The sequence below is a fragment of the Protopterus annectens genome, chromosome 2.part0 (genome assembly GCF_019279795.1).
Source record: "Protopterus annectens isolate FY-2018-M chromosome 2.part0, PAN1.0, whole genome shotgun sequence".
Taxonomy (NCBI): domain Eukaryota; kingdom Metazoa; phylum Chordata; order Ceratodontiformes; family Protopteridae; genus Protopterus; species Protopterus annectens.
In genome coordinates, this window is record NC_056728.1 from 1,309,350,210 (window position 1) to 1,309,376,804 (window position 26,595).

General features: G+C 44.1%; 1 protein-coding gene across 2 annotated transcripts in view; it reads left to right on the forward strand.

The window, feature by feature from the left end:
- Nucleotides 1-26,595, forward strand: part of SNX17 (sorting nexin 17) — a 1,062,675-nt gene that overhangs the window by 774,836 nt on the left and 261,244 nt on the right. For both annotated transcript variants that reach the window (XM_044061496.1, XM_044061495.1), the window contains exon 10: nucleotides 11,796-11,999. In XM_044061496.1, coding sequence (XP_043917431.1) covers nucleotides 11,796-11,999 — 204 coding nt within the window. The remainder of the gene's footprint in view (nucleotides 1-11,795; nucleotides 12,000-26,595) is intronic.

Below are 26,595 nucleotides of genomic sequence, written 5' to 3' on the forward strand. Positions count from 1 at the left end.
CCATTAGATCCCACTCTACCAGGGCAACAGCTACCTCTACAGCCTTTCTCAGGGGGGTTCCTACCAAGGAAATTTTAGAAGCTGCAACTTGGAGTTCTGTACACACCTTCACCAAACACTGTCACTTACCTCTTTACTCTAAGTCCAGGGCGGGCTTCGCCACTGCAGTTCTGCAGGGCCTTATTGCCTCCACTAACCCTCTATGATACCTCCCCCTACCTTAGCTTTGGGATTCAACCCAAGTGTGATGACTGCAGCAGGGTAACACGATGAACATAGTACAGTTTTGTACCTACCATAAATGTAGATGTTCGAGTGTTCACCCTGCTGCAGTCCAGGTTACCCTCCCTCCATCCCCTCTGATCTACTGGCTAAATCTCTGCTATGCCTTACTGATGTATTTGCTTATAGCTGAAGGGATTTTGTGTTTGTGCAGTGTTCACACCATTTGGCACTAATTCTGATCACCCTTTTGGGGTCACCTGACATCTGGGGCAAGAAAAACTAAAGAAAATGGCGTTGGTTGCAATATATATATACCCCTGGCGCACTGACGTCAAGGATGAGGCGACAGCAACCGATGTCGGACCAAGACTTTGGAATTCCGTCCGACTGCGGGACCGCCTGACGACAGGATAACCCAAGTGTGATGACTGCAGCAGGGTGAACACTGGAACATCTACATTTATGGTAGGTACAAAACTGTATTTTTCATTCTTTCAAGAGCACCTCACTGTAACAGTTTCCCTGTGCTCACCAATATTTATCATCCATAACTTCAACTAGTTTTTCATCAGCACATATTCTGTCCCTTCTGCTACCAGATGAATTTATTTCTTCCCATGCCAATACACAGTAAAAATTGTAGTAAAAACAAACCTGATTGCCCCTTGCCTTCTCTCTCCCATCTTAACCAATTCCTCTTTCTTGCACATCAAGTTAAAGTACAGCATATACTCCCTAAACAATAAGCAGCTAATCATGTCATCTGCTGTTCTTTACTGTCCAAGAAAAATTATCAGCCTGATTTTCATCACATTCGGTTTTACCATCACTACCACGTCTTACTTCAGTCAGGTGACATTCACCATGCTGTAGGTCCCTCAGCTACAGGTTTTGTGGAAAGTGTACTTCTGTCCTCTTTTGACTTTCAGTAGTCTGCCTCTATCAGCATAAAATTATTCATAGTGCTTATATTGTGAATGCAATTAAAAACTATAACACGTGTACAGCTCTACAACTCAGATGTACACTGCATCTCCGAAGCTTGGTTAAAGTCCTTGTAAACAGTATCCAAGTAAATCTACATAGATCCAACATATTCAAACAGATCAGGTCTCATAAAATTGATGGTAGTTTAGTTAGCCTTGCAAAAACATTGTCCTCAACTGTTCACAAGTTAGTTGATATCTTGTGTCCCAAAAGTAAAGCCAGGAAGGTACTTCTAGTCAACACCCTGTAGGAGAGCACAAGTTCTTTAAAACTTCAGCTGCTTTCGCCTAAATTATTTAAAGTAAAAATGTCTTCTCATGGCACCATTATGACTTCCTAGCAAATAGAAGCACTATGTCTGGTGTTTACGTAGTTTGCTGATGACATACTGCAGAACATAACTAAAGGCTTGACCTCAGAAAAACATTGAATGTAGTTCACTATGCCATAATACTGAAGGCACTGTTAAATATTGGAACCAGTCCCTAGGCTGTATAGTGGTTCAAGTCCTTCCCAGTTAACAGGCACTTGAAAGTTCAAGTAGTCGCTACACATCCCCTGTTGTTCCCCTACAAAAAGTGTACCACAAGAATCAGTTTCATCTTCCATATTGTTCTCCAAATTCATAAATAAATTTGGGCAGTTATTGCAGAGGATTAAGGCTATGAGCTGTTAGAGTAGCTTCCTGTAGTACAGAGTTTGATTTCCATAGTCTCCATTTGCCAACTTTGTATCTAGTAACTACCTGTGAACTTAATAACTTACATATGAAAGCAAAATATTCCACAATTAATTTTTCTGTGTGCAGGTAACTTCCAGCTTTCCAGTATCAATTACTCCATTACAAACACACACACACACACACACACACACACACACACACACACACACACACACACACACACACAGTGCCAATGAAGAGATTGAGGCATTCAGAGATATCATCACAGTGCCGCCATGAAAGTATTTTCTATTTTTACTTCCTGCCCCTGTGAGCATCTGATAACACCCCAAGGATAGAAGGTGCAGTAGGCATCTGCACTGGACTGCCCATCCTGTCTGCAAGAGCTCGGTGTTAGCTGGACACCCTGCCTACCCTCAGGCAGTACATGTCATTTTTTCCATGGCTTCATCCAGGGAACCCCAACCATGACATGTGCAATGTGCGCATGCCTGCTTACCCCCCCAAAACAAGAATGGGCACTCCCATCCTCCCCTGCCAGTGCTTCAGTACACTACCATCAGTTTTATGCCCAGGCTACCATTTGAACTTTGGTTGCTTGAGCTTAGGCGGGGGATTTTCCTTGAATACCACTTCACTGGCTAGTCCATTTTTATTCTGGTGCATCAGCTTTCCTTTATTGGAATGGAGTTGGATGCATTTTAGTGCTGGGCTTTTCACCCTTTGGAGAAAGCCTGAGCAGAAGTGCATTCTTTGTAACTAACGTAAGAACCCAGAGATGCAGACCTCTTTTTGGTTCCACTGTTCTTCACAATATTTCAATGCCAGTCCATTTAAGAGTTACCATCTTACTAAAATATCTTGTAGGTGTCAGATGTTTTTCTTCCTGCCTTGTAGCGAGGAATGATCCCTACTGTTCAAAACAGAGTTTCTATTCCTGCCACTGAATCTATAATGGGTTATGATGCTGGATTCTTCTGTGGCAGGTTGGGTAGATGTCCTTCAAGAATGCAACTGCAGTCATAACATGTGGGTTGTCCTGCCTCAGGCAGCCCTCGGTTGGCCGGATTCCAAAGTCTGGGTCCGACGTCGGCTGATGTCGCATTTCTCTCTGACGTCAGAGCGGCTGGAGTACATAAGCACCAGCCGACGCCATTTTCTTCAGTCTTTCTTGCCGCGCGGTGCCCGAAGCAGAAGCAGTTCGCAAGTGCCGGTCGGTCAGCTCCTGTATTCTTCGATACCAATGGCAGCCAGGAAACCAAAGAAGTGACGCAGGGGTTTCTCCTGCCCCACAACCACAATCTCAATGACTTTCCTCTACTACCGCCTACCAGGGAACAAATAGAAGCTCCCTTGGGCGGGAAATTATCTCTGTTTGCAGAAAATTGGCACAGACTGACAAAGGACAAATGGATTTTGGACATTATAGACCGAGGGTACAGGTTTCATTTTCATACCTTACCAAGAAAACAAGGCATGCCAAACCTACCACAAAACCAGAGGGCATAGGCTATCAAGCAAATCACTCTGCTGGCTTGGATGAAAGCAATAGAAAGAGTTCCACAACAAGAACAAGACCAGGGGTTTTACTCAAGACTGTTCCTTGTTCCAAGAAAAGAATCTCAATGGAGACCAATACTGGACTTGTCCGCATTAAACACCTTTCTCATAGTACCAAAGTTCAAAATGCTGACTCTACAGCAACTCCTTCCCATGCTGGGCAAGGGGTCTTGCTGATTACTCTGGACCTCAAGGAGGCATACCTGCATGTCCCTATCAGACACAGCTGCAGAAGATACCTCAGATTTCTTGCAGGGCCAGAGCATTATCAATTCTCAGCATTGCCATTTGGCTTATCTACTGCCCAGAGTATTCACAAAATGCCTGGCTTCAGTAATTGCTCATTGCAGGCTCCAGGGGATACAAATTTACCCGTACCTGGACGACTGTCTCATACAAGCGGACGACAAATTGATGTTGACAAAAAACCTGGATTATGTCATACGATTACTTCAAGCTCTGGGATACACAGTCAACTTCCAAAAGTCAAGACTGCAGCCATCCCAGCAAATAATCTTCTTAGGAGCCAAACTAGACACAGCCTCGCAGATGGCTTACCTGACAGAAGACAAGCAAGAGAAGTTAACTCATTACTTCAAAGGTTTAGCAAAACTCACCCAGATGACTGCAAGGAGATTCCTACAGGCCCTGGGTTACATGGCATCCTGCATTCTCCTGGTTCCATTAGCAAGACTACACATGAGAAAGCTTCAATGGTACCTAAAAAAACATTTGGTCTCAACACAGCAACAACTTGGAGACAATCATACCGCTCATTCCATGCCTACAAAAGGAATTCCTATGGTGGGCCTCGGTGAGCCAGGCAAACACAGGTATGTCATTCAAAAAACCACAGATAACACAGACCATGACCACAGATGCCTCAGACCTTGGATGGGGGGCGCACATGGAAGGCAGGTGTATACAAGGACAATGGTCTCCAGAGGAAACACATCTGCATATAAACCAGAAGGAAATGCTGGCAGTAATGCATGCCATCGAGGCCTTTCAACACCAACTCCAGCAAGGCCATTTACTGATACGGACAGACAACACCACTGTGATGTGGTACATAAACAAGCAAGGGGCACCCACTCTTACCCCTTTGCAGACTGACAATGCATCTTTGGGAGAAATCACTGAGCCTAAACATCCAGTTACAATCCCAGTTTGTTCCAGGAAAAGACAATGTGTTGGCGGACAGCCTAAGCAGGAATTTCACAGATCCACACGAGTGGAGGTTACATCCGAAGGCCTTCACACAACTCACTTCGACATGGGGCAAGCCAGAAGTGGACCTATTTGCCTCTCACCTCAACCATCTTCTACCAAAATTCTGCACAAGGACATACCATCCAAAAGCTTGGAAAATAGATGCCCTCTCATTCAACTGGAACTCCCTAACAATCTATGCATTCCCACCTCTGCCACTGATGACCTCAGTATTACTAAAGATCAAAGCAGGGAGACCCAAGGGAATCATAATAGCTCCGGACTGGCCAAGACAACACTGGTACCCACTACTGCGGAGCATATGTCACACCAGGAGGTGGGCCCTTCCCAAGTGGCCTCTACTTTTGACTCAACACAATTTCGAAACAGTGCATCCAAATCTTCAGACATTGCAGCTAACAGCCTGGGAGATCCCATAAATAACTTCAGCCTATCTCTCTCCAAGGAAGTTCAGCGGATACTAACAGAGGCTCGAAGACCATCCACCAGAAAGGTTTACTTAGCAAAGTGGAAAAGATTCAGCAATTGGAATACCAGCAAGGGACATGCTGCATTGTTGAACATCCCACTCATCTTGGAATATTTGGCAGATATGTTAAGAACGGACTCTCATATTCTTCCATAAAGATACATGCATCTGCTGTTTCAGCTGGATACAACACTGATCCTCCTGTTTTTTCACACCCTTTACTAAGGCAATTCCTCAGGGGAATCAAGAACATTAAGCCACCAAGAAAGGCCCCAGTGCCAGCCTGGGACCTCAATTTTGTCCTAGAAAAACTGACTCTACCTCCATTTGAGCCAGCAGCTTCAGTTGACTTGCAATTTCTCTCATGGAAGACAGCTTTCCTGTTGGCAATTACCTCAGCAAGAAGGGTTTCGGAGCTACAGGCCCTAATGGCAATACCACCCTTCATTATTTTTCACAGAGACAGGGTTTCATTAAGGACCAACCCTACTTTTATGCCAAAGGGTGGTATCTAGGGTTTCTTTAAATCAAGCCATTTATCTGCCTGCTTTCTTCCCCAATCCTGAGAATAAGGGGGAAAGACTGTTGCATACCTTGGACATTCACAGACAACTTTGATACTACCTGGACAGAACCAAGGCCAGTAGGAAGTCTGAACAACTTTTTGTAGCTTACGCCCCTGCAGTCCAAGGAAAAGCAATTTCAAAACAGACTATTTCAAAATGGATTGGACATTGCATCAGATTCTGTTATTCCTTTCATGGAAAGGCTGTTCCAGCCAATGTCAGACCACATTCCACCAGAGCTACAGCCACCTCTACAGCATTCTTAAGAGGGGTGCCTACTAAGGACATTCTAGAAGCTGCTACATGGAGCTCCGTGCATACATTCTCCAAACACTACAATCTCCCTTTATACTCCAGATCCAGAGCAGGCTTTGCTTGGCAGTCCTGCAGGGTTTGATTGCCACACCATCTTTTTCCTAGAGCATTCCTCCTCCCCCAGCTAAGCTATGGTATTCTACCCACATGTTATGACTGCAGTTGCATTCTTGAAGGACATAGTACAGTTTTGTACCTACCATAAATGTAGATGTCCGATAGACATGCAACTGCAGTCGGATTTTCCCTCCCTCCATACCCCTCTATGCCTAGGGTCCACTCCTATCCCTGTTTCTCTTAGCTGGGGATATCTGTTATGGTGTATTTGTTTTATTGCTCATTTAATTGTTTGGAATCCTGTTTTTGTCTTCCAATTTGATTACAGCCTTCCTTGGAGGGCACCTGGCATCTATGGCAAGAAACACTGAAGAAAATGGCGTCGGCTGATGCTTATGTACTCCAGCCGCTCTGACGTCGGAGAGAAATGCGACATCAGCCGACGTCGGACCCAGACTTTGGAATCCGGCCGACCGAGGGCTGCCTGAGGCAGGACAACCCACATGTTATGACTGCAGTTGCATGTCTATCGGACATCTACATTTATGGTAGGTACAAAACTGTACTTTTTGTTTGGTGTCTTTTCTGAAATAAGAAAAGCAGAACCCCTAAGAACTGCATGTAAGAATCTACTTCAACTGAGGGCAGTAGGCAGTGGAGAGTGATGTAAAACCTGAACCCAGTCTTTCTGTGTCTGGCTAGGGTGTGGTATCTAAAAAAGAAAGGTGATGCACTTTTATTCCCTTTTTGGGAGAAAATATGTATTTGTAAGACTGTGGGCCCTGGATTATGGCTCATTCCTAATGGTATTTCACTTATGTGGAGAAGAGAAAATTGTCACAACTCTTTTCCTGAAACTGAGAATTAGCATTGTCCGCATACTGATGGCCTTATGGTTTTGGTGCATCCTGGAAATTGAGCTCCTTGCCAGGAGGAGGAATGCAAGATTAATCGAGCTGTACTGCTTACAGCAAGGTGGAAGGAGGTAGGTAACAGTGGATGTATTCCTCTCTTATCTAGAGAGAAAGATTCCTGCAAACCTTTTTAGTTTTATTCACAAGTTCAGGTCTACTACCCAAGTTAAGACAAGAAAGATATAAGCTTATCTTTCCTACCCCACTGTGGGCAGAGCAGGATGTGGTGGTGGGTTTGAGGTCCATGGCAGGGACAGTAAGGCTTCTCAGTCTGACCAAGGATGTTTCCTCCAGTTGGGAAGACAGCAATCTCCAACACCTAACTTGGTTGTTCTCCTGTAGCTTTTAATGCCACTAAATATTCTGGCTGGGACATGGATATTCTGGATGCAGTCAGTCAGAAAGCCTTGTACTTGGCAGATGGTTGCCACTATGTGAAAGTTATTCTATTGCTGGATGATTTGCTCAAGTCAAACATACCCTGAAAACTTGCAGATCCGTTTGAACTCTCTTTGAGACTTTTTCAGTGTGTCTGTTATTCTGTTCTCATGGTGCTTGCATCTGCCATATCGCTGCATTGAAAAATAGTAATTTGCTACAGGAAAAGTTTTGGTAATGGATAAGTAAATGCATGTCATATGTACTGCTACTGGACATCTTCTGTTATTGCATGGTGAATGCCAGCTGACCACTGCATTTAGAGGACACTCCCCCCGGAATATTGCTGTGCCCAGTGTTTATTGCAGACATTTGTGCTGATGTCATTTATTGTCTCTGCACATTTTTACAAAGCAGTATTGTACATCTCTATGAGGTTTTTGTATTGTTTTGTATTCCACTGAGCTGTTGCTGTCTGCAGAAGACCCCTCACAGTAAGTAAGGTATTAGCACTGTGTAATACTTTATATGTCATTGAAAGGCCACATTGTAATGGATGCTTGATATACCACTTCATGAGCTAGGTGTAGTCTCACAGGCCACATCATTGCAGTCCAGTTAATATACAAGGAACTCGTAACAGCAAACAAGTTTTTCACTGTGTAATATACAAGGAGCTCATGACAGCAAACAGGTTTTTCACTGCACAGCTGCATATCAGAGCTATAATCCCTGGCTGTCTAGGATTCTCACTCACCTTAGACTGAGACACTGCCGTCTAGTACAGACTTAGAACAGCAGTTAAGACTTGACCAGAATTATATTGCACACAAACATGTAGTATTTTTTGTGAGGGGTAATTGATAACTCTCCAGTACCAGCACCTTCTCCTGTAATTCACAGTAATGCTGCCACTAGCCAGACATCTCTGGCAAACCAAGAACATTATTTACTGTTTACCCTTAACATAAGCTAGCCTTTAAATATTAGCATGATGGGATTTAGCTCTGAACATTCACTCTTCAATTAGTTAATAACAAACCATGGTTAGCATGGCAGATTTATGTGTGTACTCTTAAGTTAATAAATAATTTAATCACAGGCCAGACACATTTAAAACTAAATAATTAAGCTGTTTAGTTGAAATAAACAAGATAAAGCACTTCACTTAGAAAATATTCAAGCAGAAGTAATATTGCATAAAAAATGTAAAATGTATGGGGTTCATATTATAAGCACGAAAACTGAATCGCGCGAACATGTATTGAGCGACACGTAAAGGGTGAAAGCCCAAAACATCGAATCCCAAACACAACAAAGCCAACAAACAAATACTGTCACTAACTGCACCCCCTACTTAAATATACCAACTCCGAGATCGCACTCCATTGAAGCAAAGGGAAGAATTCCCTATGGCGATATCCGATCATACCTTTGATATTGCAGATATTTGCTCTCTGTGATGCTCATTGCGCAATTCAGTTTTCGTGCTTATAATATGAACCCAAATGTATGCTGTGACCAGACAGCTGACTCTTTCAGTAAACCTAGACTCAAACTAATTTTATCTAAATATATGTTTTCCCTATCAAACTATAGTGTTCAAGATTAGAACAAAATCTGCTAAATTCCTACAGGTAAAGCTGCCTCTTTTTTGCATGCTCTAGTAGAAAAATTCTGATACTCCATTGTTTAACAATCTGTCTGTCCCCGTTTATATGAATCACAGGGAGAGTTTTTTTGTAGGATTCAGCTTTGAATTGTAGTGTATGTTTTCTTATTTCCACAGTTCAAATTTCTAGGGAGGGGGAGTCCTAAGTAAGGTAGTATCCTTTGACCTAGAGTAGCATTATCTGGCAGCATTAGGCTTCATGCACTGTAATGTGTGCAAAGCAGTTAGTTTCACTTTCAGACTGCACTGCGTTCCCACACTAGCAAATGTGCAGTCTTTTTATCTAAGTACAAGTTTTACTTTTTAAAGAGTTGATTATATTTTAATTCAACATGTCTTTACTGTAACTTGGTTCAGTTCTCCTGCATTTTCTTTCTTAAGGAAAAACTACATTCTTCCCAGCTTATTAAAGCTTTTCATGCCTGCACCATACTGTGTTCAGCTTTACCCTGTACCTACTTTGGGTTTTAGATGCCCTGTTAGTATTACAATGTTAGGGTTTATATACTTACCTTGTCTCATGTCTTTAATTTGCATTTCTCATGTTTGTTAGGTAGAACATGGAAGATGTGGGGCAGGATACAGCCATCTAGCCCAATGATGTGATTCCATGACATGCAGTAGTGCAAAGAGGGGCATTTGTAGGAGCAGTTTTTGGTTAAACTCATCCACAGCAAACGCAGTGTTATTTGGAACACATCAGAAACTCAAACTCAGATTAAAGACCTGAGCAATACATTTGAAGTAACCATCTCATACAAATACCCAAGATTGGACTTCCCAAACCTTGGACTTCCACAAAGACATCAAGAAAACCGGATGTAAAATGAATTACTAATTTTTTGGGAACATTCTTTAGCCCTTCCTTCCAGATCCACCACTGGCAAAGGAATCCTTTTCTTCCAGGTAGAACACGACCTGTACTTAATAGCTGCTATCTAACAGAAACTTTACGACCTTTCACACCATCTCAAACAAAATGTGTAGACTCTACCAACTCAACTAGGCAAGTGCATCATTGCCTTCAGTTACCAAACCCATTTGGCTTCCTGTAAAAAAAAAAAAAAAAAAAAAACTGTTCATAAATTCTTTGTTATTTAAATGTTTGCAGGCAGGAATATACTCCTTCCTAGATTCAAAACTCACCACAAAATCCCCTCATGCAAACTTAAGATTTCGCACATACTGAGATATAGTCCTACAAGCTTCCAAAACAAAGCAACAGTGTGCAAATCATTGCTTCTGTATTCTAGCACTTAAACTGTGGGGATCACTTCTCTCCTCAGCTTGAACACTTAAATCAATTTCAAACTATATCTTCACAAACAAGGTCAGTGCATTTGTTTCCCCTCTGGAAATATCAACTAAATCCTATACATAACTTAAGTTGACACATGGCATCTTATGACATACGTTTTCCCATATTTAACTCCTTATGATCTTACTTTCCACTTCACCCTATTATATATGTCCCTGTGTGTGTGTGTGTGTGTGTGTGTGTGTGTATATATATATATATATATATATATATATATATATATATATATATGTATATATATATAGATGTAGATGTGTAGATATGGCTATATAGATGTAGACACGCGCGCGCGCACACACACACACACACACACACACACACATATATATATATATATATATATATATATATATGTCATGTGTGTATATGTGTGTATGTATGTATGTATGTGTATATATATATATATATATATATATATATATATATAGATATATAGATATATATATCTATGTTTGTGTGTTTGTGTGTGTGTGTGTACACACACCCATAATTTTGTTAACTGGGTTAATCCCACTAGGTTAATGGCCTCTTTTTCAGTGGAGACCGTAGGTGGTATTTATTCTAGGGGAAATTTGGGGAGGGCACTTGGTAACATCCTCTATTCTTTTCGATAACTGCCTTGGGATCTTTTACATACATGCGAGTTGCTGTAAACTCTAGCAAATGTGACCTCTGTTTAATGTCTCCTTCAAAAGATGGCACACTCAGGAGTGCAGCATTCCCTAATGATTCACTGCAGTGTCAGCACCTAGAAAAAACACACACACACACACATATATGTGTTTATATATATATATATATATATATATATATATATATATATATATATATTCATATACATGTATATCTTGGATACATTAATGTTATTTTTTAGGAAACGGTAAAAATGCTTTTCATTATGTTTTTGTAACATTGTATAATTTCGCTGTCACTGTTTTTTAAATTACTTTTGATTTATATATGTCTCTCCTGGTTTGGGCCTGAAATTGGTCACCTATAATTAGCTCTGTACCCTGATAAAGCATTATAAATAGTACATATACATTATGTTATGATCTGAGTTTAGATATATGAGTGGACCTTATCAGCAAAAATAATTCCCAGAAAATGCTAACTTAGAAGCCCTGAGTAAGGTGGGGCAAACATCCCCCCCCCCAATACAGGGGTCTTCACTTCATGCATCTTCACAATTTGTCATCCTCTGAGGTTGCACAGCTTCAGAGAAGTTTGCAGTTTTCGTAAACCATGATCAGGTTAATGTATCATAACTTGCTGGACAGTAAAAATCTTGTTTATTGGTTTAACATGATTTTTTAATAATAATGTTTTTAAATATGTGCATTTGTTTTGAAGTAATGTGAGGTTTTGCTGTTTGTTTTTATAGTGCACCTGAGACGCTTTTGCTGTTTGTTTTTGTAGTTTATTCGCCTGAGTCAGACATTGAAGTATTATGGCTATATTAAGTTTGACCCATGCATCACAGACTTCCCAGAGAAAGGCTGCCAGGTTATTGTAAGTGCTGGTAACAGTGAACTAAATTTCCAAGTGCGGCTCCCCAATAACCAGATCAAGGAAGGAAGCTTCAAGGTTACCCGCATGAGGTGCTGGAGGGTCACATCTTCTGTAAGTAGCTTTTTTGTCTAATTTCTTTTTATTAAATTTTTCAGTAGGTAACAAAAGCAACAAAAATAAGCAACTGGTCCATAAGGTAACTGAAATGGGTCCACTTCTTAATTTTCACAATCTCGCAATTAATAAAATCGAGTCCACAATCTCGAGGTTGTGAAACCTCAAAACTAAGACGTGAACTAAAAAGAAAAAAAAGATAACATGTAAAACCATGTTTTTGCAGGGGGGCAAGCCCCCCCTTCACCCCACACAGCTCTTGCCACTTAAATATACTTACTCCTGAATCACATTACAGTGAAGGGAACAGTAATAAACATCGGTATAAAGTGCGGAACGGGAACATTACCATTCTCTTCACTGTAGCGTGATCTTGGAGTTCATATATTTAAGTTGCAGGGAGTGTGGTGGGCACAGAGGGGCTTGCCCCCCTGCAAAAACATGGTTTTATATGTTTTCTTTTTTTTTTTTTTTTGTTCACTACTTAGTTTCGAGATTGCACAATCTCTAGATTCTGGCCTCGAGTTTATGAATCTCGAGATTGTGATACTTCAAAATTACGTAGTGTACCCGCTGAAATACATGAAGAAAACTTAAAATCTTACACTAGTTAAATGCAAAAATAATGCAAACAATTTAAAAAAGAAAGCAGCAAGTTCCTCTAGTACAGTAATTGGATGGAACAAAAATGTAGAGGCATAATGTTTACAACAGCAGATGTGAAGTTGTTTAATCTCGTCATTTATTCTTACACGTGGGTTTGGAGCCGAGCCATCGGCTTCGAGTTGGCTGCTTTACTAACTAAAGATCTCAGAATAGCTTTGAGGCCAGGCCCCTATCCCATGATGCTCTACGTCCTACCCCAGATCTAGTTTGCCTCTGCAACTGATTGCAAGGTCTACAGAGAGCTTGGGCCAGTAGAATTCATTTCTTTATCTTTGACCTAATTTTTGCAAGTGTTTTTCTGAAAAGTTGGATATTTAGCTTAGTGTACTCTCTTATAGGGTTTTTAGGCAATTAGCCTCCTTTTTCGTTTGTGTAACGCCACGTTATTTACGGAGCGGTTTGCTCTAGGCCTTTGGATGTTTTTTCTTTATCAATACAGTTTGAAGTTTGCTTTTAATATTACTACCCTATCCCTTTGAATTCAACTAGTAGTAGTTAGTGTGTGTGTGTGCTATCTTTGTTTTTTATATATATATAGATAGTTGAAATACTGATCTTTTCTTATCCCTAGTTGTGCAGGGACTTTATATCTTTGTTCGGTTTTGTGCAGATTGCTGTTGTTTTTTGTGCATTTGTTGTGATCGAAGTTGATCAGGGCTCTGACAACTTCTCTTGTTTAAAAAATGGTGGATCAGAAGGAAAAACAGAGGTCTGGCTTCAAGAAGTGTAATTGTGGGCTGAAGATGTCCATTACAGATGGACACGTTAATTGTGTTTATTGTTTGGGGCCTGTACACCTCCAAGACGAATGCTCTATCTGCCACTCCTTCAGCAGTAGGGTCTTATTAGAACGGCGAAGGAAGGTGGTAGATAGAGGCTTGTTGAAGCCTGACTTTCAAGATTCACTGGATAAGGCTGACCAGGCTTCCAAGTCCTTGAAGGTGTCCTCGGAGCCCAGGTCATCAGCCCCTAGTCCTTCTGTGAGGGCGCGGTCACCGGCTCCGCAGTCTTCAGAGCCATGCACCAAACGGATTGCTTGGAGCCGGTCCCCGGTCTTGGTACCGGTCTCTGAGACTCTGAAGTCTCCAACCCTTCGATCCGTGGCGCCTTCGGTTCCTTTGAGCCATTCGTCGCGAGCCCTTTCCGATGTTGATGTGGACCGGGTGGTGCAGAGGCTTTTAGAGAACCCGGCATTGGCTAAATTATTATCAGTTTTGTCCCAATTGGGTTCAAAGCCTGAGACTGTCCCACTGGCTGTGAATACTCCTCCTCTAAGCCGAGCAGGGCCTTCGGAGGAGGAGGGATCTGATGATTGTGGAGCCTTCGGAGCCGAGGCCTGTCCCAGTGCCTTCAACCCTGACTTATTCAGTTCTATTGGAAGAGTTTCGGAGCTGACACACTCTCGTCAGCTCCCAGGGGGAAGAGTCGAACCGATGCGTTCTGACCCTTCCTCTCGAGGCTTCAGCGCAGATGAGCTCGGTTCTGTCCTCTGGTTTGGAGCCCGCTGTCTCTGCGCCGGGGAGGCTGCCGTCTTTCTCTGGTTGATACAGCAGTGTCTTCGATGCCATGAGGAGGGTTATGTCAGGTCCCTCCTCTTTCTCCCCTAAAGTGCCGAGTTCTGTCTCTACATCTCATGTTCCTGTCAAGCGTCGAGACCCAGAGCCTCTGGTACCCCCCATTGGGTGACCCCTGCTCTACTGAGACTTCACCAGAAGCCCCCACTGATGAGGTTCCCAGAAAGAGATTATGCAAGAGGAGGCATATAGATTCCCCTCAGGAATCTTTGACATCAGACACTGACTTAGAGGAATCAGAAGGGTCCCCAAGGTCCCCCTTGGAAGATATCTCCTTTGTGGATATCCTGGAAGTCCTAAAGTAGAGGGGTGACTGGCAGTCCATTAGCCCTACTGAGGATGAGTCTGTGCTCCTGAAGGCCTTTGGGTCTCAACCGTCCTCCTCCTGGGTGACTCCACACTTCGACGAACTAATGGATTTGGTTGCTTGAAGGGCGTGGGAGTCTCCTGATTCCATGGAACCGGTCCCTCGGAGGCCTAATAAATTTATCACCTCTCCCCAAGACGAGACTTTTCTCATGAAGGGAGTCCCCATTGATGCCATGGTGGTGGCGGTGGCCACCAAGAAAGAGATGTCAGAAACCTTTTCCTCTGTCCATCCTCCTAGTAGAGACTCTAGGTCTATGGACAGATACGGGAAACGCATCTTTAGTTCTGTGACATTTGCCATGTGATCGCTTAACTATTTAACCCATTTCACCCCTCTTCAACAAGATCTCCTCAAAGAGCTTGGAGATACTCGAAAGGGCAACACAGATGATGCTGTCTCTGAGAAGGTGACGGCACAGCTTAACACCCTTAATTCTATTGTGAACTCGTCCATGCGACTCATTTCTTATGCAGCCGATGGATCGAGCCGAGCAGCAGGTTCAGCGATAGCTCTGCGGAGACAATCCTGGATGTGCTTATGCTGCTTTGTGGAAGCCTTCAAGTCTTCCTTTGTCAACACCCCATTTGATGGCTCTTCCCTGTTTGGGCCCAAATTCAAGGAGACTATCACTGGGTGTGAGCAGGAGGGAAAGACTCTATCTGCTGTAGGAGTCCGTTTTTCCACCCCTACTGGACCATACCCCAAAGGGCAGAGAGGTGGAAAAATGTGGTTCCGAAAGTTCCAGAACACATGTAGTGAACCCCCCTCCAGGGGCAGAGGAGGGGGCAATAAAGGAGGATGCCACCCTGGTGGCAGAGGGGGTCCAAAGAACCAGGGTGACAAGGAGCAGTTCCTTGGCAAGCCCTACCAGCGCTCCTGAGAGGAGGCCCGACTGTCCTGCTCTGGAGGCAGTCTATATCGCTAAGCTTTGTATGCCTGGCTAGGACTAACAGATTCATGGGTACAAAGCATAGTTACCAGAGGATGCTTCATTCTATTTCTACGAAGCCCGCCTGTCAGCACAAAAATCCCAGATGTTCCACCCAGTCTCAGGGATCAAGCAGCCATAGAAATCCAGAGGCTGCAGGAAAAGAGTCATCCAGCCAGTTCCAGCAGACCAGACAGGATCCGAAACTTACTCCAGATTCTTTTTAGTTCCAAAGAAGACTGGGGACTGGAGACCCATCTTGGATCTCAGCAGACTCGACACATTTGTAAAGGAGAAGTTCTGGATGGTCACGTTTCAGTCTATCCTTCCATTCCTCTGAGTGAGCAGTTGGATCCGTACTACCACATCAAAATGGCCAGGCCATTCAGAGATCATCTACATTTCCATCTGGGAGCCAGTCACTACCAATTACGAGCACTGCCCTTTGGACTCGCAACAGCCCCCAGAGCGTTTACCAAATGCATGGCAGTAGTTATGGCTCACTTGAGATGTCTAGGATTTCGAGTGTTTCCATATCTGGATGACTGACTGCTTACTGCCGCCTCCAAGCATCAACTAATTCTGTCTAGGGATCACACTCTCAATCTCTGCTCTCAGCTAGGCATCACCATCAATTTCAAAAAATCTGCGTTGTCGCCATCGCAACATATATCCTTTATCGGAGCAGAAATAGACATTACCACCGCCACAATAAGACTACCCCTGGACAGAATAGCTTCTTTACGGACTCAGGTCTCAGACATTCTGCAGAGGAAAAAAGTAATGGCCCATCAAATTCTAAAACTCCTAGGCACTATGGCAGCTACACTCATAGCAGTTCCTCTGGGACGAATGCACATGAGGATTCTCCAGTGGTTTACTGTTCACCCAGTGGTCATACCAACAACTTCCCATGTCGTCCTTAGTCATGCATACGGACTCTTGCAAGAAGGATCTTCGCTGGTGGTTGACCAGCCAACAACTTGCAATGGGTCGTCCATTTGTTCTCCTCCCGCCATTGGCCATGGTGACCACGGGTGCTTACCTGTAGGGTGGGGGCTCTTTCAGGGAAGTACTGCCCAAGGCACCTGGTCGGAGACAGAGTCGCAGTTGCACATCAGTGTTCTGGAGCTGAGAGCAGTGCTTTTGGCGTTGCAGCACTTTCATGACTATCTGCCTCTAGGAATGATTGCCATACAGACGGACAGCATGTCGGTTGTCTGGTACATCAACAAACAAGGAGGAACCAGGTCTTTCCCCTGTGTTGAGAGGCTTTGAGAATTTGGCAGTGGGCTGTGTCCACCCGGCACTTTCTGATAGCAACGCATATCCCAGGGAAATCCAACGTAATAGTGGACAAATTGAGCATAGTCATTCTGTTACCTCATGAGTGGTCCCTCAAGAACAAAGTTGCGGAAAAGATTTTCTACAGGTGAGGCCAGCCTTGCTGAGACCTGTTTGCATCCCCTATGAATGCTAAATGCGAAAGCTACTTTGCCCTAAATCCCCCACCGGGGGACAGCCCAAAGGACTCGCTCATACACGATTGGCCACTGGGACTCCTGTATGCCTTCCCTCCTATTCCCACGTTCTTGCAGAAAGCCAAAGTTCTCGGAAGGATGGTAATCTTAATAGCTCTGGTTTGGCCTTGTCAGATTTGGTTCCCCTTTCTCCGACTCTGTCAACTGGAGGAACCTTGGATTCTGGACCCAGTTCCAGACCTTCTGACACATTCGTCAGGGACCCTCCATCCCCTCTTCGTTCCCTCAGACTGACAGCTTGGCTGCTCCAGTTCCCTTCCTAGCCAGGTCACTTGACTTTTCTTCCGAGGTACAACACATTCTTGTATCTTCCCATAAAGCTTCTATCAAAAAATTATATGCTAGTAAATGGAAGCATTTTGCCATTTGGGCTTCTCGAAACAACGTTGATCCCTATATTACCCTTATTGCTAGTATTCTGGAATTTCTTTCTAAACTATTTCAAGAAGGTGCTGCGGCTACCACAGTTAGAGTACAATTGGTTGCCATCACAAATTTTCATCTTGGAGCTGAGGGTTCTAACATAATGTTGCACAGATTGTCGGGCCTTCCTTAAGGGCACCATTCATCTCAGGACTCCTGTTAGACAGCCCTTTACCCCCTGGAATCTAAATTTTGTTCTGTCCCGCATTATTATTCCTCCTTTTGAGTCTACATCTTCTTGTCAATTGAAGTTCCTGTCCTGGAAGACTATTTTCTTGGTGGCCATTACTTCAGCACGCAGGGTATCTGAGCTTCAAGCCTTTTGTCAAACCACCATATTTGGTGTTTCATCTGGACAGGGTTTCACTGAGGACTAACCCTTCTTTCTTGCCAAAAGTGTGCTCTGAGACCAATCTGAACCAAACAGTTGAACTTCCAACCTTTTTCGGTAATCATTCTAGTCAGTTGGAATATGTTGCATAAAATTGATGTCCACAGACAATTGAGATTCTATCTGGACAGGACAAAGGAATTTCAAAGATCTAACCAGCTTTTTGTATTTTATGCAGATGCCAAGAAAAAGGATGCTCAGCTTCTAAAGTTACCCTTTCCAAGTGGTTAACTGCATTAAATTTATCTACTCTTCTGCCAACCAAATGTTAGAATATGATGTGATGGCCCATTCAGCTAGAGCTGTCTCCACGTCTTCGGCTTATACAGCTCGTTTACCTTTGGATACTATATGTGCAGCTGCCACTTGGTCTAAGCCTCATACCTTTATCACTCATTACAAAGTGGACAAGGCCTCCAGGGACAGGGCTTCCTTTGGTTCCTCTGACCTCAGGAATATACTCCCGTGAGCCACCCAGAATTAGGGTGCTTGGGACACTACCCACATGTAAGAATAAACGGTGAGATTAAACAACTTCACATAAAGAAGTTATGTTCTTACCATAACGTTCTATGTGAGTTGTTTGTCTTGCCTTTATTCTTTCATTCCCACCCACCATCCCCCTCCAGGGTCTCGAAGAACGGGTAGACTTGGGGTCTGGTAGTCTTTTCTGGGGTTCTTACTCCTGCTGGAGTACTTCTGAGTTACTTTTTTCTTGCTGCTGAGTTCAGCAAACTAGATCTGGGGTAGGACGGAGAGCATCATGGGACAGGGGCCTGGCCTCGAGATATTCTGAGATCTTTAGCTAGTAAAGCAGCTGACTCAGAGCAGATGGCTTGGCTCTGAACCCACGTGTAAGAATAAAGGTGAGATAACTCACATGGAACATTATGGTAAGAACATAACATCTTTTTTTTTTTTTTTTTGCAATAATACAATGATAGATGATTTGCACCAAAAAGGGTGAAGCTAACTTGTTTTAGTATTTTACTAAAGCCCTCTTTTCTTGTGCACTTTTTGGAATTAACAAACCCCAAGTTGCAGTATTGCATAAAGTTCATCCTGGTATTGTTGGAACTGCTTTGTTGAGCTGAGCAAGTACCTACAAAACTCAATATATTCATCCACTTGGTGTTCAGGCATGAGAATTAACAATCACTGTAATATGGCGCTTTAAAAGCAGCATAGACTCTCGTAGGAGTAAATACAATCTGATAAAGAAATGTAACTGATGGGACTCAGGCTTACAGAATGATGTGGTTCGGCTGGTAAAACGCAACTAGCCTTGCTAATCTCTTGCCTGTGTTTTTCCCATCTATCTCTAGCTTTCTCATTGCAAAAGTATGAAAAATACTTGAACAGCCTAGAACTGCCTTCTTTTGATAGGAGTATATTTTTTGATCTATGATTTCATGTGAAATGTTGACATTTTGTTACTGTTTGTGTACACACTACAAGATATGTTCAACTTTTTGTGCTTGTGTTAGGCATATACCTGCTGTTGACATGAACTTTCATAGTTTGTACTGTATGAGGCCAGGGCTCAAAACATCTCTCTCATTTCTGTACTGTTTGGGTCCAGGATGCAAGATATCTGCACGCAAAATTGTATTGATTTTAATTGTGCTACAAAAAGGAGGAGAAGAATCCACCAAGCATATATTAAGGATTAAAGCCATAGGAGGCTCCTGGGTTTTCCAGTCTTGGTAAACCCTCAGATCCTGAACCTATGCCAGTCAAATTAGTTGGGCAAAGCCAAAAATGTTCAGAAGAGGTTGAGACATTGCAGCTTCAACCTCACTACTCTAATCTAGTAGTGATAGTGACAAAGGTAGATAAAACTTTTAAACATAGTGAGTCTCGTAATATTTTATCAAAAGATAAAGAGTTGTGAGAGTAAAAAGGGGAAACTGCACACTTCCTGTGCTTATATTGTTGGCGTTTACACGCTATGAACCTGCAGCCAGTGAGGCCCATTTTTTTCTTTTTTGGGACTGCCTGCTACTGTTTAAGATCAGCTGGTTACTGAGGTAAAATGACAGAAGACTAACCTTTTTATGACCTTTGCATTTCACTGCACAACATTGCCAGTCTATTGGCATGCATCATACATATATTAGTTGGGAGGTAAGAGCAACCACCTTCACCACTGACACCTTCATGGTTTATCAGGCAGGATCATCCCTAATTCTATGCTCATCTTAATGCATATCTCAACTTTGAACTAGTTTGCAAATGCTTTTATCTGTACACATCATTAGACACCTTTGTCTTCCTCACATTATTTCCCTACACTAATATGTGACTGTGTGTAGTTAATGTCTGTGACCGTACTTTTGATGTCTTTATTACAGTTTGTGCTTAGTGGTTTCACTGATCTGATGTTATCCATGTCACTGTTCCTCACTTCTGGATCATAGGATCCAACATCAGATGCGAGCTGGCAACTTATCACATTGATCCTAGGCTCGAGCTTCTCCTACTTCCATAGTCCCTTGCTACCCTCTAACTCCTCAGTTCTCGTCTGCCACCTACACTTCAGACGTGATTCCCTTGGCTCGCGTCTTTTCTGGGGATAAGTGCTTATTTTTATACTTTCCTCTTGTGTTTCTGTATATATTTTGCATCTTCTCGTCAGTCTGTTTAGAGTTTTAACCTTAGTCTTCTGTTCTCTCCTACCTTCCAGTAATTTTATACTTTAGTTTGTTAAGAATTTTGGCGCCATTTTGCTCCATTAAAAAAAAAAAAAAGATTTCTCTAGTCTAGGCTTTCTTTGCTTTTGGTTTGTTTTCAAGTTATGTCTTACAAGCTAGCAGAGTTTAACAGGTGCTCCTTGTGCAGACAGAAGATGCCCATATCCGAATTGCACGAGGAGTGCCTCTATTGTTTGGGCGCCGACCACCTGGAGTTTGAATGCGACATTTGTACCGCGTTCAATCCCAAGGCCTTGGTTGGGCACCGCAGTAAATTATTGTTGAAATGCTTGGTTCATAGGGACCCGTTGGCCCAGTCTTTGGCCAAGCCAGGTCCCTCTGACCATAAGAGGAAGAGTCCATCGGTCTTGGGGTCCTCTTCCTCTAAGAAACCGAGGCTTTTGGCTCCTCTGGTCCAACTCCAGCCTCGGCTCTGTTGGGTCAGATGAAAGTTCGACCCAAGGTCCCCTGAATGTAACCCTGGATCCAAGGCCTCTGCTTTGAGGCCTTCAGATCGGAGATCCCCTGGAATTTGCTCCTGGATATAAGCCCTCTGGATTGAGACCTTTGGGTCCAAACAAGGCTAAGTCAACTATGGATCTGACCTCCTTGGATCCAAGGCACTCAAGTCCTCAGTTGTCTTGTGATCCAAGGCAGACGGGTCCGGGAACCATGTTGGATCCCATCATCATAATTGGGGATTCTCTATCAGGTTCTTGCCTGGGGCAGCCCTTTGCACCTCCCAGGCACAGAAGCCAATCTTCTGAGAAGCATAGGAGGTCCTCTGGGTTCAGGCACATGTCCCCAGCTAGGTATTCTGCCTCTTCTAGGTCTTCCAGGAGCTTGCTTCCCTCCAACATGGACAGAATGATGATGTCCATCCTTAAGGCTTAAATTCAGTTGTGGCTTCTTGTGTCCCCTGCCCCTATCTGGCTGGGGGTCCTTCCCCTGCTCCTACTCTTCAGTCTCTTCATCTGACTCAGGTGGTTTTGGACTGCCAGGCCCTGGGGTGCAGTGAGAAGGTGACGGGGATTCCTAGAGCCCACTTTGTCTCTATCCCATCTAGTTCTGCTCCTCCTACTAGGCCCGACCAGTTGCTCCGGAGTCCTTGGAGGAGGATTCCAGTCCAGTCTTTTCGACAGATCTGTGATCCTTAGTGCTTTGGCTCTCAACAGTTCAAGGCCAGTATTTTCTGGGGGTCTTGAGGTGGTGGCGGCATGCTCTGTTCCCTCTTCTTAGGTGGGAGTTAACCTACTTGGATTTCTCCACTTTTCCGAGTCTTCCCCTGAGCCCCCCTTGGAGGAGGTGCCTTGGAAGAGATTATGTAAGAGGAGGCACCTAGACTCTCTGATGGAGTCTCTCACAGAGGATACAGATCTTGATGAAGGGGACCGGTTCCCCAGATCACCTCCTGATGATGTCTCCCGCATCCTGGAGGTCCTCAAATTGAAGAGTCCGTATTCCAGAAGGCATTCGGGTTGGGACCATCTACCACCTGGGTTTCCCCCCTGCAGATGAACTGGTAGATCTCATCACTAGCAGGGCATGGAAGGAGCCAGATACTGTGGTGCCAGTGCCAAAACGAGCCGTCAAATTTCTAAGCCCTCCCACAGACACAGTTCTGGTCAAAAGGGGTGGCACTCAATGCTATAGGGGTAGCTGCTGCCACTAAAAATGAGTACATCTGTTCATTCCCCCCAACCAAGAATCTTGGGCAATCGACAGACATGGAAAGCAGGTTTTTCCCTCGGCTACTTTTGGTCTGCACTGCTCTTAATTACATGGCACACCTCACCCGCCTCCAGAGGGATTTCTTTAAGGAATTCGCAATTTCCCTTTTGTTGCCTGCCAAGGACTTGAACAAAGCATCTCCCAAGCTATCCACTCTTAAATCCCTGTCTAATTCCTCATTGAGGCTGATTTCCAATGATGCAGAAGGCACCTTTTGAGTGGCTGACACAGGCATCGCTAGTCAACGTTTTGCCTGGCTGCACCTGTGTGGGTTTGCAGAATCCTTTAAAGTGTCCTTCACCAGTGCCCCCTTTGATGGATTGACTCTCTCTGGTCCATCAGTCAAAGACACGCTTACCCCCCAGTGAGTAAGAAGGGAAGACCTTTGTCGGCTGGGTTGAATCAAGTTTTCTATCCCTCAGCGGTCCTTTTCTAAGACGCAATGAGGGATTAGGAAATTATCGTTCCAGAAGTCAGTCTTCCTTTCAAGATGCTCAGGACGAACCCTCTTCTAGAGGTCGGGGTAGAAGGTTCAATGGCATATGCCACCCTAAAGGCAGAGGGGGGTCCACAAAATCAGGGTTCCAGGGAACCCTTCTCTGAGAAGCCCTTCCAGTGCTTCTGATGCACTGCCCAACTGTCCTGCCCTTAAAGCAGTCGGGGGTCATTTGCACTGCACCCTTTGGTCTGGGCAGACATTACAAGAGATTGGTAGGTGCTAAGCATTATTTCTTGTGGCTGTTTCATTCCCTTTTCCCACCCCCCCAACCAATCAAGAAACTTCTCCCCAATGTGTCACCCTGTCAGAGGGAGTTAGCTCGGCAAGAAGGGCTCAGGCTTCTTCAGAAGAGAGCCATCCAGGAGGTCCCCCCAAGACAACAAGGATCTGGAACTTACTCTCTTTTTTTTGGTGCCAAAGAAGATGGGGGACCTACTTCCACTTCTGGACTTAAGCAAATTAAACCTCTCCATCAAGAAATCCAAGTTCTGGATGGTCACTGAAAAGTCCATCATGCCTCTTCTGCACAAGGATGACTGTATGTGCTCTGTGGATCTCCAGGATGCGTACTATCCCATAAAAATAGACAGGCACCCCAAGAGACATCTCTGCTTTAGCATAGGGGCAGATCATTACCAATTTAGGACCGTGCCCTTTTGTCTCACCACAGCCCCCCTGGGTGTTCAAGTGCATGGCAGTGGTGGCAGCTCACCTGAGACCACAGGGATTCCAGGTGTTTCCTTACCTCGACAATTGGCTCCTCACAGCTCCCACCAAGGATTGATTGGTCACAGTCACTCGGTACATTCTTTGCCTGTTTGACCAGCTAGGATTTACCATGAATCTACCAAAGTCGAATATGATTCCATCCCAAAACTTGGAGTTTATTGGCATCCAGCTAGACACTGTGTCAGAGATTGTAGCGTTATCTCTCAGGCATGTACAGCTAATCAGATCTCAAGTTTAGTGCTCCTAGAGCTGTATCGTCCTCCGGTCCGCTTCATTCTCAGGGCCTTGGGGTCCATGGAGGTGGCTCTGGTGCCATTAGCTAGGTTTTACATGAGGGTTCCACAGTGGACTGTAATGGTCCAGTGGTCTTCTCTGTCTCATCTGATGACAGCTTCCATCCGCCTCACTCCAGTGTGCAGGCGCCATCTTCGTTGGTGGATTCAGTCTCTGTCTCCTCGTGAGCAAACCCTTTTCCTCTTCCTCCCTCCAGTGCCACTGTGACATGGAGGCTTCATTGCTGGGGTGGAGGCACATAAATGTACTGGAGATGAGAGCAGTTCTTCTCATATTGCAAGCTTCTCAAGACTGCCTCCCTCTGGGTATGATTGCAGTGCAGTGCACATGAACAACATGGCAGTTGTGTGGTACATCAACAAACAAGGGGGCACACATTCTTATCTGTTTTGTCGCGAGGCCATGAGAGTGTGGGAATGGGTGATGTCCTTGGGGCACTTTCTCCTTGCAATGCACACTACTGGAGAGATCAGTGTGCTAGCAAACAAGCTCAGCAGGGCTATCGAGTCCTCACAATTCGTCGCTGAATCCCTCAGTGATGAGAGAGATCTTTTTTTGCTGGGGTCAACCAAGCTGCAATCTGTTTGCCTCCCCTCTGTATCACAAATGCAGCCAGTACTTCAGACTGATCCCCCAAATCGGGGAGTCCGCCAGGGATGTTCTAGTTCATGATTGGCCTGTAGGTCTCCTTTATGGTTACCCTCCTATACCTCTCATTCCCAGAGTGCTTCAGAAAGTTCAACACCTCAAGCCTCCCTTAATCCTCATCACCCCTTTCTGGCATCGGCAGGTGTGGTTTCCCCTCCTAAGGTCTCATCTGAAGTACTCCATTGGGTACTAGATTCCCGTCTGGATCTGATTTCTCACTCCTCTCATCTTCGATCCCAAACCTTCAGACTCTTTGTCTGACTGTGTGGTTTGTCCACTTCCCGTAATTCTAAACCAGCCCAGGCTTGCCTCGCCCGTCAGAGACATTACTCTGGCCTCTCAGAAGGCTTCCAGCAGAAAGGTCTATGGTAGTAAATGGAAAAGATTCTGTATCTGGGCCAAGCAGCAGAATCTGGATCCCTTTTCGGCTCCCATTCCATACATCTTATTCTTGTCTTCTGTCTTTTAGGATGGAGTTTCTCCACTATTACACTGCAGGTGGTGGCCATTTCTAATTTTCATGCTTGCGAGGAACTTCTCACCTTTGTAAGGCCTTTTTGAAAGGTGTTTTCCTGCTTAGGCCTCCTATCAAAGATCCTTCTCCTCCTTCTGGCCTTTCCTTTGTACTGCAATCTCTTGAGTCCCTTTGAGCCTGCTACAACTTGTGATATTAGGTTTTTATCATGGAAGACTGCCTTTTTGGTGGCTATAACATCAGAAATACGAGTTTTCAAATTGCAGGCTCTCTCTGTTAAGCCTCTGTACTGTATATGACTTTTCATAGAGATAAAGTGGCTCTTGGGACTAGTCCCTCCTTCATGCCCAAGGTACCCCTGAAGCAGATTTGAATCAATCCATTCAGTTGTCAGTTTTCTTCCCCAACTACTCCAGTTAAGGGGAATATTTGCTGCATACACTTGATGTACATAAACAACTACGATTCTATTTAGACAGGACAAAGAGCTGTCACAAATCTGACCAGCTGTTTCTGGCCTTCTCTGTTAACAGACAGGGTCGGGTGGTATCTAAGATTACTGTAACTCATTGGATTTCCAAATGTATTTCTTCGCTTTATTCTTCTAAAGCTTTGTCCTTACCAGGACCTGTCATAATTCATTCCACTAGATCTGTGACTACGTCAGCTGCCTATTTGGCCGGGCATTCTTTAGAGGACATCTGTGCTGTAGCCACCTGGTCTACTCCTTACACATTTGTTATTCATTACAAGCTCGACATAGTTTCCAGGAACAGGGCTTCCTTTGGCTCCACAGTTCTTTGACATGTCCTCCACTAGGCCACCCACAATTATATCGTAGCTGGGGACTCTGACCCAGAAGTGAGGAATAGTGATATGGATGACATCAGCTAAAGAGTTATGTACTTACCATAACTTGGCATCTGTGTTATCCTGTGTCACTATTGTGGGACCTAGAGGAAGTGGAGATGTCCTATCTGTTGGGTCAGGTCTACTCTGGCTGTCTTCTAGCTCTAGGGCAAACTGGATCTGAGGGGTTAGAGGGCAGCAAGGGACTGTGGGAGTGGGAGGAGCTAGAGCCTAGGATCTGTCTGGTAAGTTGCCTGCTCGGATCCAGTGTCGGATCCTACAAACCCATAAGTGATGAATAGTGACATAGGATAACACAGATGCTAGGTTATGATAAGTACTTCACTCTTTTTTCACACTCTCCTTTTTCTAACCCTGCTTCCTCTAACCATCCCTTATACTGCGTACTTTATTGCTATTATTGATTCAGCCATCCTCACAAAGTTTGTTTGTGTTAATAATACTTCCTGTTAAAGTGCTTGTCTACTGGCAATTACATTTGTCTGGGCTGAGACTGAAATAGGTCAGTATGGATCAGGCTGTACCCCGGGTAACAGACTGAATGAATGACTGAATAAGTAAGAAATACCACAGTAGCAAGAAAACAATTTGCGATACTAGACCAGTTCTCACCATCAAAGTCTTCAGAGAGAGTTAGACATTCTAGGTACTTAAAAAGACAATAGAGAAGTCTAGTTGAGTACTTTGACAGCAAAAGCTAGTCTCCCTGAGCTCCCATCAGGTGACCCGAAATTTAAGAAAATCCATCAGATAATTAAACA